Source organism: Apteryx mantelli, chromosome 8, assembly GCF_036417845.1.
Source record: "Apteryx mantelli isolate bAptMan1 chromosome 8, bAptMan1.hap1, whole genome shotgun sequence".
In the NCBI taxonomy this organism is placed as follows: domain Eukaryota; kingdom Metazoa; phylum Chordata; class Aves; order Apterygiformes; family Apterygidae; genus Apteryx; species Apteryx mantelli.
In genome coordinates, this window is record NC_089985.1 from 36,963,649 (window position 1) to 36,982,826 (window position 19,178).

At 38.4% G+C, this 19,178-nt stretch overlaps 1 protein-coding gene across 1 annotated transcript; it reads right to left on the bottom strand.

Annotated features, from left to right (window-relative positions):
- Positions 1 to 291: 291 nt before the first annotated feature.
- On the bottom strand, positions 292 to 18,815 carry NDC1 (NDC1 transmembrane nucleoporin). Its single transcript, XM_067301275.1, has 18 exons — positions 18,732 to 18,815; positions 18,459 to 18,579; positions 16,895 to 16,996; positions 16,294 to 16,468; positions 15,653 to 15,791; positions 14,176 to 14,284; positions 12,636 to 12,687; positions 11,867 to 11,999; positions 9,474 to 9,566; positions 8,055 to 8,136; positions 7,007 to 7,162; positions 5,648 to 5,902; positions 5,397 to 5,515; positions 5,082 to 5,132; positions 3,982 to 4,045; positions 2,505 to 2,605; positions 1,444 to 1,604; positions 292 to 551 (listed from the first exon to the last, which is right to left on the bottom strand). Exons 1-18 carry the CDS (start codon positions 18,771 to 18,773, stop codon positions 488 to 490), a joined length of 2,019 nt encoding a protein of 672 aa, XP_067157376.1. The 5' UTR covers positions 18,774 to 18,815; the 3' UTR covers positions 292 to 487.
- Positions 18,816 to 19,178: the final 363 nt, after the last annotated feature.

Here is a 19,178-nt window from a genome sequence, read left to right on the forward strand (position 1 = left end):
AAGAGTAGCATGTTTTATTCCTGGGCACATCTGCTTCCTACTTTTAAAGTACATACTTCATCTGCACTAAAAGTGTTATCAACTAGATTTATGAAACACTTAGGCACACTAAGTATCTATGCAAATCTCTACTCAACCCTTTAACAGGAAAGGATAGGGAAAGAACACAGTGGAAAAAAAGCGAAGGTTCTAGTAGCAAAGTAACTCTAATCATCTCAAATGTCGATAGCAATCTTACATACAATAAGGACTAACATTTTCTTATTTGTAAGTAATATTAAAAAGGCAAAATGAATTTAAAATTTTTATTATACAAAAGACAAACTGATCCAAAACCAGAAGAGCTTCTGTACGATTCTATGAGTTTTGTTCTGTGACTTGTATTTCCACATGCTTTTCCAAAGAGCTAAGATAGAAAAGCTCATTAGTCCCATTTTCTTCTTACCAAGGGTGCTGAACACAAGCTGTAGCTGTATCAAAATCTAAGTTATTCTTTGTATTCCAAGAATTGCTGAAGTCTTTTCTTATGTTCTGTAGACACTTGCACTGCACTAAAAACAAATGCAGGACATAAGATTTTACATTAAATGTAATACATACACCACAAAAATAAAGCCTCATGTCACAACCAAGCATACATAGAAACCAACAATTACACTAAAGCTGAAATTTAGAAAACCCAGCTGTATGAAAATTCTACGTTCCAACACTAAAAAAAAAAAATTTTAATCCTCAAAACCATCAATTCTCAGCCTCTAAGATTGTTCAACACCTTTCACTACTAAAAGACACTTGTCCCTAGAAATGTAGTCTATTTCTTTACCATTTAACACATACACAAGCAATTGTTTACCTTGCAAGAGTGATTTTTTTTCAAGTTAAAAAAGACTCTCATAAAAAATAATCTACTATATATCTAGCACTCCAAACTGAATGACATTTCATCCCCAAAGAGAGAGATGGATAGATGCTGAAGAAGTGTCTTTCAGTCCCATGTATTCAGAAGCCAAATGTGAAAGTCTGCCTGCTGTGACAGCAGCAGACAAAAAGCCATCACCAGACAACCAAGAAGCAGGGGTATTTGACTACCTGGACTCTTCCTAGGATTTTCTCTCTCCAGAACAGATAATTGTCTCTAGTTGATTTACCTTCTTTTCAACAGCTAATATTTAATAAATGACTGGTTTTTTTAAATGGACTGCTCTTAAGGAGTCCATGAAAAGTCACTAAGAAAACCTGCCCAGAAATCTGTAAAAATTAAACTTTTAAGGGGGACCATATTGCTACACAAAAATTTTGTAAGGTTCCACAAATCAAAAATACTAAAATGTCACCTTAGAATAATGTCCTGAAGGGATTTTTGAACAAACTTCCCTTTTCATAGGTCCTACAAGAATATTCAAAGCAAATTTAGCAAGAAAACAACAATGAAAAAGGCCTTACTTCAAGTGTTCTCCAAAGACAGTAGTTATCCGGTATAGTGCTGTTTTCAGAGATGCTCTAAGTGCAAATCGTAGTGTTTTGTAGGATGTGTCCACCAAACTTCCTGAAATCCTGGGAGGTTTGCTAGAAACATGAGGCAGTTTGAAATGTCTGTCTACAACCTAATTGAGAAAAACATAAATGAGCTTGTTTCATCTGTTCTTGTCAATTATTTCATAATAGAACGTGTTTGTGTCAAATAAAGCAAAAAGAAACCACAAGTTCAGAACTTCCACCAAGACATACACAAGTGTATTGGAGACAGAGCTTGACCTTACATTTTCTGGCCAGCAACATGAGCAGAAAACCAAGTTCTGTGAAATAAGATTCTATGTTAATGAGGCTTAAATGCTAACCAGAACACACACTGCAGCAGAAGGACAAATCTAACCTCTTCGAAATAAGGTTTTTGTTTTTTTCTCCTGGTGCCTGTTCTTGGAATAGATGACTTGCACTGAAGAATTTTAATAACCTCAAAATTCTTTCCAAGAATCTCCATTAAGGCAGCATAAAATGATTATATCAATAGGACATGAATAGCCTTGGAAACAATCTTTTTTAAAATACACATTTTCAAACATCAGTAATTTGAGTAATGCCGTAGTAGTAGAGAAACACCACACAGATCTTATCTGCTGTGATTTGCAGTGTCTCCAAGTGTCCCATGTTGCATGCACACAGCCAACTAAAGTCCTAACTAAGCAATTACAATACTATATTTTAAGCAATATCTCCTAAATAAGGTTTTTAATTGAGCACTTAGTACCAATGAAACATTCCATTAAGAACTTGCTTCCTCCTTCTAAGTAGGAAAAAAACTAACAAGGACTTTATTCAGCTGTTTCATACTGAAAATAGTGGTAACTAGCTGTTTTGTTTAGGTTAACTGCAGATCAGAAGCAATTTACGGTGGTGAGAACTTCAATCTTATGATTGGTCAGCAATGTCAAAATATAAAATCAACAGAATGCCTTCTCCTCCCTAAACTTGTTTTGCATTAAGAAAAAGTTAATGGTTTTTACCTCCTGAAGAGTCAGTAAAGTATTCAGAATAGTTGGCAGTGTAGTTTGGACAACTCCAAATTGGTCTTCAGTAAATGAGGCGGCTACCAAATGAGACAGACCTAAAGGGAAAAAAAAAGTTTGCTATAATTACTGAATTCTTATCTTCTTCTACTTGTTTTCTTAACTTCTGAAGCATTAACAAAAATTGGACAGATCCTATTATTACTTGAAGATTTCACTAGTGTGGTGGAATTCTTCAGGATTTACTGCAGCCAGATGAGAGCCACCTCAGCTCTGGCTTGCTTCAGGACTAAATTAGTCCCTGGTTTGAAACGTGTACAGTAGTTCGAGGTTGATGGTAGGAGAAAGGAAATAATACACAAAAGTTAAAAAGCTCCCTCTTTCCACTCCTCTGATCAGCACTGTACCTGACATCAACCAAAAGACGGGACCTATTGTACAATTCTAGCCATACACAAAACATTTCCAGATCATTTAACTTTCTTTGTTCTCTTCAACAGGCAGAACTCTTTAGTAATTTGAGGGAAATCTGGATCTAGCTTTAAATGCTTTCTCATTTTACTTGTTTATCAGATTAAAACAACTTACAGTACAGCCCTCTAGCCTTAGTTAAAAGGCAAATGATAAATACAGTTTTGCAGAAGTTATGATTCCCACCTCTTAACTCTATACTTTCTCACCCTTCACCTTCACCAGTCTGACACAGCCTGTCATATCTGCCTGTAAAATATCTAACCTAGGAAGAAGAGAGACATTTGCAGGGTTCAAAACTTTGCATCAATACTGGTATACACTTGTGAACTTGAAACAAATAAACAAGAAATCCTGTAGTACAACCACATATTCTCATTGCTATTTTAATTGTCTCCAGACCATCTCCTTCTATTTGTTAGCTTACTAACCGAGTGCTTTGGGTTGCCTTTTTTTTTAAGCAAGGACTGTTATAATTATCTGTATGTTGATACCCATAATCTCTGACACTGTCACATCATATTATATCTGGATCTCATAATTTTGAAATTCCAAGCAACTTCTCTCATTCTCTCTCTCTCTCTCTCTCTCTCTCAACTGTCCATGATTAACAGGGAAAGATTCAGAGCCTTTACTCAGAAAAGCTGTTTTGTAAAAGAACATCATAAATTTGTTACTGAAAATACTATAGAAGTGATACATGGGTTCACATGGGAGATAAGCAAAAGGAATCAAATTTAGGAATTTTCAGATCTAACACCCAAACCTCTACTGAACACAAACTAAAAGATTTTGCATGGGATCTCAAAGCTAACAAATAACTTTGATCTTTATTCATGTTGATACCTGAAATACAGCCACATCTTTGTGTCAAAGTAGATTCAAGGATCTTTCCTCCATTGTATTTATAAAGCACAGGGCACCAAGTCTGGAATTGGATTCTTTTAGTTGTTGCAGTCCAAGAGGCAAAGGAGCAGAACACACGGGAATAGAAACTGCTTACCTTCTAATGCCCAGATGTGCATTTGGGCATCGGAGAAGACAGCTTGGATGGAGGCTTCTGGATGCTGAGAAGAAACCAAAGAACTCTGAATGCACTTAAGTTAAATATCACCAGAATTGCAGGTTTCAATCAAGGTATTACACATATGACAAGATCACATCTCTCCCCTCAGAAAAGACCAGTAAGGCTGATAGATCTCAAGGATACACAGAAGATTTTGACCTTTCAAGAAACAAAAATTCCTTTCAAACAGGAGCTGCCCCAAAGCTATAACTATGATTGGGACTTCAAAAAATAAAAAAAGTAGACTTAGGTAATTTCCCCATGCTTGTTTCATTATCTTGTTTTACTCAGTCTCCACTCCAGTCTACAACTGATCAGAAAGCACCACTGTACTTGTAAATACGAACCATTCTCACATGCACAGGAAAGATCTGCATGTAAAAACATGATCCTTACTTGCAGGAAACATTTAAATCTATGAAAAACAAAGATCTAAGGTAGAGGGGAAAGTTTCTGTAAAGCTTAACTAAGCTAGTGTCCTATTATAAGAGAAATGCTTAATTGTTTCTCTGTGTAAATACTAAGTTTAAGTGTTCAAGTTCACCTGAAAGGTAGTAGTAATATTAGTACCAATATTTCATAAAGAGAAATTCCCAACATCCTGGCTGCTACTTCTCCCATAGAGGAAAACTATAAAGAATTCCTTCAGTACCTTCACCTGACAAAAGTTAACTAACTGAACTCCAATTTTAACTAAAGGTCATTTCATCTAATAAACAGCATATGAGAATTGGATTTTTTAAGTTCTCAGTTATGTTTTCGTAGGACATGATGCTTTAATCAAAATACATTTTATAAACAGTTCTGTTTAAATAAGTATCACTCTTTTTAATGCAGGAATGGGATACTACTGCTGTGAAACTCACAGTAAGTATAAAGTTTTGGAGTCTGAAGAATGTTGTAAAACCTTAGAATAAGCCAGAGGTTTCAGAACTGTTACTACTATATATAAAAAAGGTACATAGTGCCACAGCAGAAGCCATATGCTCATGCATTCCTAGGCCGTGCTGCGCAGTCACAAGACATAAGAGTATTACCTTGCTGAAGAAATACATTATCAGTACTCGTTTTGACAAGAAGTTTTTTATCTGAAAAGAAACAAAACAGAAGATTAAAAACGTTGCCTTTATTTAACTCAGCGTATGCATAGTTGGCCCTCCTCAACTCTAACATCTTCTCACAAGAAGCAGTATAAAGGGATTGGAGGGAGGTTGGGGAAAGGATTTTTTTTAAGTTATGCAAGCTAATTGGAGAAGGAAGTATTCATTCAACAGAATTAAAGTTCTTTCAAGAAGAAAGAACACCTAAGCTGCGCTGGCTGTAACCCGTCTGCGCTGCAACTTTTACTCTACCTGTTCTTGTTTGTTCTGAAGCCATGTGTAAATAAAGCTGGGCTGTACTGCCTCACTGCCCGCTCTCACAACAGAGAGCACTGGAAAGGATTCTTGGTGAGAACCATTCATTTGCAGATCTACAAGAGAAAAAGTTTCTTCAGAAAAACTGGTTACTGTCACTTTCATCCTAAAGATACAGATCTCTACTGACATGTCTACTACACTAATGACTACATGGCTAAAAGCAAGCACAGCGGAAAAATCTCTACCTGAATTTGATGTCCACAGCTTTGGTCCTCTTCTCATGATATGGGGACTTTGGACTGATCCATGCCAAGGAGAGTTTAAATCCAGAATTCCCACTTTGCAATTTAAAGCAGGTGAACTGAAAGGTGTACCAACATCAGACCCAGGTGACGTCTTTAAAGGCAACAGGGATGATTTAACCAGGGAAGGCATGGGGGCTCTGGGAATGACATTAGATCTCTGTAACTGGAAGGACATGTCTTCTGTCACAACGGCTCCTAATGACAAAGAACACAGTGCTTGAAGACAAACAAGCTGGCGCACATGAAATAGGAGACAAATCTGTTATTTGTTTGCTATTTCAGCAACTTCTGTATTGTCACAGCTTTTAATAAAAGATAATTTCCACTGTGGTCTTTAAAACACTCAACACTATTTTTGATGTGTACTTTTTAAAAACATCAAAAGATGAGAAGAATATCTGTGGATTATCTTTCTTTGCTAACTAGCACTACTATTGCTCTCATATATATTTATGTAAAGTGTCTTCTAGGATTAAGCACTAGAAAAAAGTTTAATTAAAGATAGTCCCTCCATAGGAATGGCCATTCTTCTACTCTGCTTGTGAGGGCTTCATGTCAGTCACAAAATCCAAGAGAACAGAGGGAACAGAGCGCAAGGAGCAATTCACCTCTAACATATCAACAGCCCCCCGTCCTGAGGCAGGAGTATACTTGTATCCTAGGCACTGGCTGCTAAGCGATTCAATTACGTGGCAGCCCTTGTGCCAGCACAGCTCTGCTGCTGGTCACGAGGCACAAGTCTGGCATGTGAAACACCTGAGCTGCTTGCAGGCTGCACATGGCTCAAGAGCCAGGCCGGCTTTCCTTATTCTACAGTGACACTGAGCAAATCACACAAACGTATTCAGAGTCCCCACAACAACGAAACAAAAACCAATTTCACCAGTTTAATCATAAGAGCAGTTATGCAAATTACAAAACATCCCCTGGCAAGATTTCAGTTCTCCCTGCATCAGGTTCTACCACTTACTAAAAATGTAATTACTAGACTTCCTAATTCATGCAAATGTGAAAAAATTTACTGTACTGAACAAAACATCATGCACAGTAAACAGACTGAAGTACACTCTTTCCAAGTTTTCTGTTTCAGTTATTTTGGTGTTATTACGACAAGAATATTTAAAATGAAATGTGGGTGGGGGGAGTAGCACTTTTTTTTTTTTTTTTTCTTTAACTACATTTAGTTAAAGGAAAACCTGCTACTCATTTCTCTGCACAACTTAACTGAGACTAATGCACCTATACAATCTAGCAGTATTTTCAGGCTTTACAAACTGCTGTGAACTTTTCCTCAGATACCTGGAGTTTGCGGAGATATTTTCAGTTCTCCTGCTGGCTGCTTTGCTCTCCCATTTGCTGCTGCAGCTTCCTGCTGTGCAATCAGCCTCTGGGTCAGATCACTCAGAAGACTTAAACACTCCTTTGATATTGCAGTCCAGTTGTGCGGGTGCCCGCCTAGCAGTATGCACACAAACAATATGAAATGCAGGAGGCATGTTTAATCAAGATGTGCATCATTGTAGCGATTCTGACAGTGCCCATCTGCTTCCAGCATAAGCTTGAAAAGCTATAGTACCTTTCCATTTCTAAAAAGCCACAGTGCATTTCCACTGTAACAGTTTAGTTAAATACTCAGAGGGAGATGAAAACACGGACAAAGTCTATCTTCCAGTGAATGGGTAACTCTAAAAGACTTCAGTGAAACCCGCTAAACAAGCAGAAAACACATGCAGTTCAGCCCATCAGATTTGAAATCAACTAAACGACTAAAATGAACAAAAGTAATATCAACTGTGACAGTAAACAGCTTTGAAGTAGTACAAACACTGAAATGCCTGATGAAGTGCAACAAAAAGTTCCTGAAGGCTTCTAGGTGGTTTTAATTGACCTTCTCTGCCATATCTTTGTATACGGCAAGAGGCTTGTATACTAATTGAAATCATAGCCATTGTTTGCTTTCACATCTCTAGTAGTGACTTACTATTTATGCTTTATTTCATATCTCACTCGCATCTGAGCGTTAGGCTTTCATACACGTCTGCTAGATTATTCAGTCTGGACTATGAGACTTGTGATGTCAAGAGTACCCTGCTTGCAGTATCCCGAGACCTGTGTTTCCTCGTGGCTGTCATGTAAATCAAACAACGGGCACCACTATTTGTTGAGTTTAATAGATGAAATAATACAAATACAGATAATTAAGCATCCTTTTGGAAAAGCCATCATGCAGTATTTTTACTTATAAGGCCTCCTGGCTTATGTAGCATGCCTCACATTCATTATTTCTAAAAGCACTTGATTAACACTTTTTAAAAAAGAAATCAACATGGAATAGTTTTATAATTACCTGGCTGACTAAGACTAAAAACTTCCTGTCGGCGAACAGGAGAGTACTGGGAAAGTAACATCAAGTCTTGCAAGGCTAAAAACTGCAAAGAAAGGAAAGTGTTTTAGTGCATTCAGAAATCCAGTGGGTTTCCATAAAAACGTGAGTTATCTTTACAAATGCAATCCTCAACAAAGAATGAGTTCACGCAGAAACCACAGCCCCGTGTCAGAGAAAAGAAAGGAGGCGAGGGACTGCACACAGTTCTAGAATCGCTTTGGACAGGGCTGCTGAGTAAGAAAGAGCTTCACAGAGAACTTTACTGACATTTCATTTCTTCTGATGTAAAGAAGATCTAACATACTGTTTCTAGTCTTAACAGCTAACAACTCAGACAGAAAGAGCTCAAAAAATCTAAGGCAAGAACTCTTTCTGCGAGCCAGAGCTCAACTGCATGGTTTGTCATACAGTATCGAACCTGCTTTTTTCTTAAGCAGAATAACAGCTTTTCTTATTTGATTAAGGAGTGAATATGGCAATCCCAAAACAACTGGATTTCCCACACCTTGCAGCTACGAAAAAACTCAATTACTAATTAGATACTTCAGTAAATACTGAGATTATAAATTAGACTTCCCACATCTTTAACTGTGCTAGAGGAGGCCCCTAGTCTTCCCTGACCGTCCTTTGATAATGCAACAAGCCTTAGAAAAAGTATTCAAATGAATTGCAGCATACTGCATTTCTTATCAGAGACCTCTAAAATCATTAAATGTGGAACTTGCATGTGCAAGGGAATATTCTCACCTTTCTTTATACTTCTTGTATGGGTTCTCACATTTTTAATTATTATATCAATAAATCCTGTTAAAGATTACCATAGTTAAGACCAAAATTACTCTCCTTTATTCACAGATTTTAGGTAGCTTTTACAGTATTGTCTTTAAGGGGGGGGGAAGACTCCCAATATAAATAAGAAAATCATTTTTAATTTCAAGAAAGAAGAGCACACGTGTAAGAACACAAATACGTGCAGTGTGGACAAAGCGTTAAGAATGTACAAAGATTTGACAAAATAACTGTTCATCTGATAGAGACCCAAAATTAAATGAGTTAAAAACTGAATCTCACTAACATTTTGTTTTAGCATTAGTACACTAACATTTTTTTTTTTGCAGACAAATAAATACATCTCACTTCTAACTAAATGAGTCTCTCTTCAGCTTAAGAGTAACATAGCACAGTAAGCACCAGCAGATGTCACTACCAAACAAGTTTTCATCCCTAAGAGTTACTCCCTTGTTGAGTGTTTAGAGGCAGCTTTTTAGAAGAAGAAAGGCCTTAATGAAAATAACTGCTACACAGAAGATCTGATTACAGGCTTTGGGAAACACTTTCTCAGCACACATCCAGCTGGAAACATGTTGGTGATTCCATTACCTTTATAATGAGGGGAGGGTTGCTGTTTAAAATTTTAGGTAGGCACTGGTCCGTCTCCTCAGCAAAAGTTGCCTGGACAGGAAAATGATGTGTCTAAATATAAACATCAGAAGCTGTGTTATACAGAGCAAAACATGAGAAAAATTGTGAAAGACCACACCCAAGCTGATATTTGTCAGATGAATGATGAACAACTACAAAAACACATACCCAGATGCTTCAACTTAATATAAACTAGCCTGTAATTCCTAACATGGAAAAAGACTTTAGCAGTTACTTCTGAAGTTGAGAAGTCCTAGCAAATCCTGCTACCATCCTTCACTGTATTTATCTTCAAATACCTTTCATGTTACCCATATGGTTAGTAGTTAGGGGCATCATATCATATGAAAAAGAAATCCACTTAACTACATATCTGTAGTTAGATGGGGGAAACTAGAGACACCACATTAGCAAGAAATAAGACTGAAATCTAAACTGTAATGTCCATCTTTAAGTGTACCTTGACCAACCTAGTGAGGAACTGAGGCTTCCATAATCAAATAAAAGATTTTAAAATTCTTCACTTGCACTGTTTCACTAAACTACAGAATTCTTATTTTTATCATCACAATATTCATATTCTGTCTTTTAAAAAAAATTCATTTTCCTATTCTCATGATTACAATGTTTAAAATGCAAACAACGGTGCTTAAATTGTATCAAACACTGCATCTCTTTAATACTATTTAATAATAATCTGTACCCAAACAGGTTCAATGTCAGTCTCATATTTATAGCAATCTTTCTTTGAAATGATTTCTTTCAGCTTTTTCCTCCTCCCTTTCCAACGGCTAAGTTGAAATTTATAGTAACAATTGCTTATAAAGGGTTAATAAAGTGATTTCATGTGGAACTGATTTAAATGTACGATTTCTCTAGTGACTTTTCAATTCACACTACAGAACTGTTTACCAACAGCTCTGGAAGTTGTTCAGCTCATCAAAAGAAAATTCACACGGATAAGCAAATCTTTTCTTTAACAGCCAAAAGGGCAACATCCATTTTATACCTTCACAACTGGATGCTTCTTTTGTCTTGCATAGCTTTATAAGCAATACAATAATTAGTGATGTTGAGACAGTGCTCAACAGCACTTCAACTATTATCCTTTGAAATTGGACATTCACACCTCAGAGCTCTTGTTCCAGCCTGTCTACAGATTTTCACACATTATTACATCAGTTACGCTTGAGTCATTACTAATCTTTTCTCTGTGCAATCATAGTAACTAGAGACCATTTAATTATAGTTAACACTCTAAAAAGCACCAAATATGACCTTTTATCCCATAAGGGTCCTTTGCATTTCAAAAATATATTAGTCCAGGCTTTGAATCCCACTCATTTTCCTATTAACCTGGAGTCTAATAAAAGTATAAAAAAAAAATCAAGCTAGATGAACGACTTTGTGTTCTGTATTTTTGTAGTGGAATACCTGGATTAGCCAAAGATAAAGCCTTCTCTAATTCTTTTTCTGAAAGACTTCATTTTCTTAAGTCACGGTCTCAGCTTCATTCTAATGAAATTTATTATATATTTAAATGGCCTTTTTCAGCCATGTTAATTTGTAGCTTTACGGTTAAATGAAAAACCAAAAAGTATTAATTCTCAAGATTGCCTGAAACCTATTTTAATACCATAGCCTGAATTCTATTAACATGTGTCTGCCTTGGAGGGCTGTTTACTTTGACAGCTTGTTTAAATTTGAGATTTCTAGAGCTTAGCTCACAGAATACTGACAGTGTTTTGGCTTCTTTCAAATCGTAAAATTTCACTGAGAGCTAAATGGATTCCAGATATCTTCCTATGCAACCTACAGCTGTTTGTCACAAGTCTTCAGCTAGTCTCAAGCTCAAATACAAAAAATCACTGCATGGAAACACAGGTAGAGGCCAAGCTAATAAGCTCTGCCAGACACATACGGGCCCTGTACTGGTTCAGCTGTCTCCTATACCAAAAGGACATAGGAAAGTTGGCGCTGACTCCAGGCAGCACAAAGCTCTCTGTTAGGGTGGCCCCAGGAGCACCTGCATGGACTCAGCATCAATCATAAGACCAGGAAAAGGGGGACATAGAAACAGAAGTAGAGGAGTAGGAAGAAGAGGTGGAAATAAAGCACTGCTGCAAATGTTACTTTTGTGAGCAGCACAAGCTTGTCTTGCTGTACGGGGGGGGGAAGTCAGTTAACCCCAGGACTCTCTTGACTGCTCAGATATCAGATACCTGTGGTGTGGGCTTGAAAAATTAGGGAATTCATAATTAAGTTATTTCCCAGTACAACTACTCTTGAAAAGAAAGTATTTTCTATGCAACACTGCCGTTAGGCCTTTAGTATTGTCATTAAGTACTAACCTCTGTAGCATAGATTTTGAAGAGTAACCATGCAATGTACCAGGTAATCAGAAGAAACACTCCACATAACCAGGTGTGGTAGAGCAAGGAGAGATCCAATAAGCCAGTCAGAGTGTCAAGAGGATGCAATTTACTGCAAATAAAACAAGATGACGTAAGTATTTTTATTATGGAGGATGCCAATAATAAGCTGTTAGAGTAGCATCAATTTCAAGAACAGAGTTGTATTATTCTTTTTTTTTTTCTTTGCAAAAACTTTCTCAGAGACATTACAAAATCCCATTTATTCCTTTTAATTTTTCAGTAACTATGAACCTGAAATACGTAAGCAATGAAATTAAAGAAAAGGAAATACGAAATAAGTAACTATGACAACAGTTCAGTCAATTAAGGTATTAAGAACTCCGGCTTCCCTCTTGTAAAACAAATGGTAGCCATACAAAAATGAAGATATGCTAAAAAAAACAGAAAAGCAGATAAACACACGAGATCTGGACAGTTAAGCCTTTCTACTATTTTAGATAGTTACAGACATGAAGGAGACCAGTGAGGATTTCTTAATGACTATCTATAAGATGGATCCAAAAGGAACCAACACATTCTGGTAGGAGCCATTTCGGAAGTACATAACGGTCCCTGTGCACTGTACTGGGAGGCAAGGAACTAGATCCTACTACACACCAAGAACCAGTCGCTAAGTCAGACTTCTTTAGCAAAGGGAGATGTTGGCAACATTCTCCTGCAAGTTTTCGCATAGTATATTACCTACCTGTCTATATGAAGATCCATTGTGGTACTTATCCATACCCTTGGGATATAACCTAGAGGCCAAAAATAAATACTGTAAAACAAATATGACACTGCCAAACATGCGCACCTTAGGCCAGAAACAAGTCAAAAGTGGAATAAATGTAGAGAGATGAGAACTGGCCTTTTAACATGCATGTACTTGAGAACAAATCATCTTTTTGGTTTTCTTTAGACTGAAATAACAGAATGAAAAAAGGCTTCAGGCCAACAACTATTCAGCGAAAGATGTAGATCCTATCCCAAATTTTATTTCCAGCTTCTCAGAATGTCTCATTGGAGTTATTTGTATTTCTTCACTAACAAAAGAAGGTTAATAGTAATTTAATAATCATTTTCAGCACAGCTCAAGCACCAGCAGAGTATTTTTAAAGATTTAATGGAAAGCAATATGGAACACACTATTTTTAACTTGTCCCCTAATGTAAATAAAATGGAAATCATTTTAGCATATTTTGACATCATTTAAGTATACAACTACAACCATAACTTTAAAAAAACTGATTTTTAGAAAGTCCAGTCCTGAAGAGCAAACTTCGGTTTCACTTGGGAGGAAGCTGTTACCTTTTTCTCCCCAATTTTCTCCAAATAATACAAAGTGCACATGAGAATAAAGGCAAAGTACTCAGTTTTACATTAAAAAAATAGTGAAAATATAATATATACATATATATATTTACTATATATATTTAAAAAAAAAACAACCACACACACTGCCAGTATTTCAGGTTCAGCTCTGTAACTCCAAAACCTGGCAATGGAAGGAGCAGTCCAAGGCATGGAGATGTTTGTCCACATTATAATGGAATTACTATAATATTGGGAATATTTAAAGAAAAATCAAGAAATATAAATTACAGACTAAAATAAAACTTTTGAATTGCACTACTCTTTCACATTTGCAGTCTTTTTGCCACAAATCAGGACTGACATTTAAACAGTGGCCTGAAACATCAGGACTTAAAACATACACTTGTTAAACACCAGCCAGTAAGGTTTCATAGCTCCTCTTATGGGCAAGTTACTTCACAACTGCCTGCAACAAGTTTCCTCCAAAAGAAGGTCACTGGAGACTCAATAATCCCGAGAAGGACAAATGTTTTAGTAAGGTGTCCAAGCACAGACTTTAGATTACAGTTAGGAAACTAGTGTTCCCCACTGTCCTCACCTTATAATATTATAAAAAGGTGACAGTGTTATCAGCTAGATGAGGAATTCTTATAGAAGATATTAATCTCTTTGCAGAAGAGACATTTCTCGCATGCTACACAAGCTTCTGTGAGGCTGTAAGAACTGCCATCATACAAGTACTGCTAAGGTCCAAGCTCCGTGCTTTTTCCTCACTATTTGAGAGAGGTGTTAGCTCTGTCTACTTTTTAACAAGCCTATATGTCTTGAGCAAGTTATTTGGAAGATTGAAAAATAGTATAATATGCCTGACTGATTAAAGAAAGTTTTCAGAATACAGAAATAGTAATAATAATAATTTCAGGAATCCTTACCAAAAAAGTAATACGCAATACAGAAGTTTCTAACCAAATACAGGGATTCCGCGCAACTGTGTTTAACAAGAAGAGGCAAAGATCGTCTGAAACGTAAGTACTTGTATTGCTAAAAACAAACAAACAAAAAACTATTTTAACATTCTGCATTCAGAAAATATCATTTTAAATTATAAAAAATAAGGTAGTTGAAATGCAGTATACCTGAAATTTAGATGAATTTAAAAGATTAATTTAAGGCAATTCCAGGTGTTACAACTACTACTTTTTCCTCCCAGTCTATTTCTGTCATTTTATAATCATTTCTAGTTTTCATCCTTCTTCCTCCTTGTATCAGCATGGACAGTGGGGAAACTGACTTTATAAACTGGGAAACAAACTATAAAAATGCTATCTGATGCAAAATAAACAGAAAACCAATGAGGGCACATTTCATCCACTAGATTTCATATAGACTCAGGTGTTTGATTAAAACATATGGAAAATTCAGACAAGTGTGAGTTGACACTAATCCTTCTAACAGCAAAAGTAGTGCACTGCTGAATCATTTCTCCATAAAAAACAAATAACATATCTTTCCATAGACCAAAGAAACCTGTCTGAAAGTATATGCAAATGAAACCAAATTTTACTTGGCTAGGTTGAATTTAAAAAAAAGTTTTCCAATAGCATTTAAAAAAAAAAAAAAATACTATAACGATGCCTTGATGCTTAGTTTGCTTGCTTGATGATAAACAGAATGGTCATAAACTGTATTAGTGCAAAACTTTTAATTCGGACGACCTTGTTTAAAGACATTTTGCCAAACCAGTTGGACTTTGTAAATCTGGGAGTCATGCAAAGTTAATGGCTGCTGCAAGGCTATAGCAACAGCAGAAATATTTAAGATGCTGGTTCACAAGCCACCCCTCAGCATTTCTCATCGGTACAAACTCTAGCAGAACTGCTAGAGCCCTCTCCGAAAGACTTAGTGGAATTTCAGTTTCTACAGCACTACACACGAACAAGTGCTGGACGTTGAGCTTTAAGCAAGATTTATTAAGTTATTTAAACTTTAAATGGTTTGGTACTCAGTTACAATTGATAATATGCTTTTGTTACTCTCAGGGATTTTCAGCTTTTAGGTGACCCTTGCTGTCAGTTCCTGAAGTTAACATTCAGTACCTGCATGTTGTCTTTTCCTCTCTCTCTCGTAGTTCACTTTCTGCAGTGGTCCTCCTCAGCCAGCATTTAACAGAGGAACGTAAGTTTTATAATCGTGCCATCCTCAGTTTCTGTGCTTATTTGAAAGGGCATGATAGGAAGGAGGAGGATGAAAACTACTGGCATCCGAAGCTATGTGCATGCCTCATCGATTAGCGAAAGCGTGTCAACAGAGAGCTGTTATTGCCATATTCAAAAGCATAAACAATCAAGGTTTTTTTGATCACTGTTTTGCTTAGACATTTCATTCTGTGAAGGTTTTTTAATTTCTTACCTGGATGATTGGAAATGGCAAGTAACTCATATTGTTAACAAGATACAAGAGACTATAACTGTATCCCATGAAAGCTCCAGACAGCAGGAAAAAGAGATGGTATTCATTTAGACACATCTGAGGAACAGCATCATCTAGGCTAAAATAAAGAACTTGGTATTAATTCTGAGTCAAAAAAGAGAAAAACACAGTTATTCTAGCCTTAGGTAATCAGAAGTTTGTTTTTACTGTCCTGATCAGGATATATGATATTTCAGGTTTTTTTCCCCAAAGTGTGAATCCCTCCACCTATTTTTGTAATTCATGCATGAGGATGCCTCTGGTATTTTTTAAATATGTCATGTTGACCAAAAGACCAAGACCTAGTTCAAGAAACAACTAATCTTTCATCATTCAACTTCCGTCAACAATCATGGCAATTTAGGTTTTTTGAGTTTCTGGCCCAGTTATTTCTTTAACGCACTGTAACATCTATATAAATTCAGGTATCTCCTATCCTTTAGCAAAGGATATCAACACATAATTGCTCATTTTTCTTAGTACTCAAATCTTATTCTTTTGTTCAAAAGAGGACATAAGCAAAAACATTTTACAATAAGAGATCTTTGTATAATTCATTTTTAATGCTTGCAAGTAATTACCTTTCTGAAGATGTGCAGGGCACAGCAAGAAACTGGAACTTCCCTTTTGTCATAACTGCGGCACACCAGGCAACCAACATTCCCATTACAGCATGAACGACTGAATGGATAACTTGCTGAGGGTGAATAATTTTTCCTATCAGTGCTAATCGAGAGCATGGTATCGATGGCACAACTGCAAAGAAAAGCTCAAAGTGAATTTTCATTTGCTATGCCTAAAATACTTCATTTTAAAGAGATGCCATTGGTACCAAAGAAGCTTTTACAGTTAGAATCAGTCACTAGATGATAAAGAAACCAATAAAACAACTCAGCTAAAGAGTCTCTCAGCCATGAGACACTCCTGAGGAATCTGGAATGTTCTGTCCTTTGAAAATCACTATCTTCTGACACAAACAAATCCGCTATAGTCATGGTCCCCCCTTTGTCACCAAAGCAATGAGTAAATACAAAGTGCTCACCTTTACTTAAAAATAAGCTTTGATAAATTTCTTTTTAAATTAATATAGACAATGCACAACGTTAAGAACGTCAAATGCAAATCTTTTTAAATGGTCACCCTGTTTAGTTCAGGTATCATTCAGCAATTTATATAACCCACCTGCATAAAATTCAAAGTTGAAGATGCTTATTACTAGTATCACCACAGACATAAGAAGGATACAGAAGATGACACAGGAAGTATATAAATCATTGAAAGAATCTAAAATAAGAAAAAAATAATATCAGAAGATTATAAGAACACAACACGGATACATTAAATAAGAGAGAACAACATTTAAGCAGTTAGCAATAATCCACTAGGTGCATAATGGTGAGTCATGTTCAATGGACTCCTAACTAGTTTCATACCAGATCAGCCCAGCTGCACAATACTTCTGGTTGAAAGCCTATTTCTGTCATTTAATAAAAACTGCAGCCATACACTCACACTGAAAAGAAGGATTTTTTTATTATTATTATTATTATTTTATTTTTATTTTTTACACAGAGTAAATTGTTTTTGCTGATTGTCTTTCAGGGTTTCATACTTTCAATGGGAAAAAGAAATCAAGTCTCGCCGCCTTGAGCAGCTAAATGATCACAGCTATCAAGCTTCCATGAAAACACTTCTCCATTTTCTGTGCTGTGTGTGCACGCACTGGGGGGAAGTTTGGGCTACTTCAGCAACTTCATTCGCAATCCAATGCACCAAAGCTAGAGGAGTCTTAGGCTCTTTATGCAAACAGCAGGTGCCCAGGGTGGAAAGGGGAAGTGGGTCCCAGCACTTATAATAGAGAACTAAGTCATATAGCCTGATCTTTCTCTGAAGGATATACTTACGTCAGCTTGCAATAGTTATTTCTACCTAGGGGAGATTAAGGCCTCTATGGTTATAAGCAACACAGAAACTTATGCTTTAAGAACTGGTTAGAAATGCACAAAGCAAAACTGAAATATCACATCATAATCAGTTTAATCCCTTTCTCCGAGTACAAATCAACAGAGAAGGGTGAGAAATGCAAATATAAACATAGTGCTGTAAATCTACAAAAAGGCCAAAAGGAATCTGGTCAACTACTGCAGCTAAAACCACTTTATTTTACAAATTGATTTAAAATACTAGCCTCAGGTCACTTCACATTTAAACATCCTTTCTGTAACAAAGCATTTAAAAACAATCTCTGCCATGAGCAAAAGAAGTTAAAGAAATCTAAGAGGTGAATGAAAGTGTGTATTCATGTACACCTGTGCAGTGCTTGCATATACACACTTTTCTCTCTTCAGAGAGCCACTGAGCTGTTAGCGAAGATACGCCTCCAACTTGAAGAATTAAACACTCTCAGTTTTAATGCGGATATGCAGAAGTCAGTTAGCACGCTTAGTTTAGACACACGTGGCACGCAAACAGCACACGTCAAATCCCCAGGTTATAAGCGAGCAGCCTCTAGGCAGTCCCCCATGCTCCTGCAACAGGATAGCTTCAAAGCAACGCGCAAGGGGAGAGCGAGGAAACCAGCCCTTCGTGGGAAAGGCACACGCAGCAGATGTAAGAACCCGAGCGAGCCTTCGCAGCAGGCTGCCCCCCCCCCGCCCCCGCGAGGACCCGGCCTTCCTGCGGCGTGCGAGCAGCGCTTCGCTCTTCCCGCGACCGTCCGCAACCCCGCGCAGCCGCGAGCACCTACTGGAGACCCAGCGCAGCGGGTGGAAGGGGTCGATGCCGCTGAGGACGACGAAGGCCGCGGTGCAGAGGGGCAGCAGCAACACGGACCAGGCGACGGCGGCGGCCGCCCTCCATCCCAGCACCTGGGGGAAGCAGAGCGTGAGGGGACGCACGGAGCCCGCGGCCCTGAGGCGGGGCGGGGCGGGGGGGGGGACCGGGGGCCGCAGCTTCGCTCCCCTCAAGCCCAGGCGGCCCAACGGCCTCCGGGGCGAGGCGGCGGCGGCTCCGCGCTCACCTGGCGGAGCAGCGCCTGCTGCTGGCCCGGCCCCGCGCTCATGGCTCCGGCCCGCGCCGCCGTTCAAAGTCTCCGCCGCGCAACGGCCGCCCCTCGCCGGCCGCACGCCACTTCCGCTGCCCGCCGGCGGACCTGCCCGCTGGCAGCCAATGGGAGCCGCTTTCCCCGCCCCCTCCCCGAGCGGAAGTGACGGCACGCGCGGGGCACGGCGAGGACTACAAGTCCCGGCGTGCCCCGCGGCGCGCTCCATGTGCTGAGAGGGGCCGGGCCGTGAGGGAGCGGCACACGCGTCCGACGGTTGGCGCAGCGCTGGCGGGCGGTGGCGGCCCTGCGGCCCACGAGGCGGCCCGCGCCGACAGCGGGGCTCGCTTCCCGTCCCGCACCTCCCCAGAGCACAGCGCCCACGAGCCCGGCCCGCCCGCGGGAGAACATGGCGCCGCGGGGCTG

What these genes read in the sequence shown, in the direction of transcription:
- NDC1 (XM_067301275.1), bottom strand. Translation starts at nt 18,773, where the DNA reads ATGAGCGCGGGGCCGGGCCAGCAGCAGGCGCTGCTCCGCCAG. An exon ending in AGCAGGCGCTGCTCCGCCAG is followed by an intron (nt 18,580 to 18,731) that starts GTGAGCGCGGAG and finishes TGCTTCCCCCAG; the next exon opens with GTGCTGGGATGGAGGGCGGC. An exon ending in TTTTAGTCTTAGTCAGCCAG is followed by an intron (nt 7,163 to 8,054) that starts GTAATTATAAAA and finishes GCATACTGCTAG; the next exon opens with GCGGGCACCCGCACAACTGG.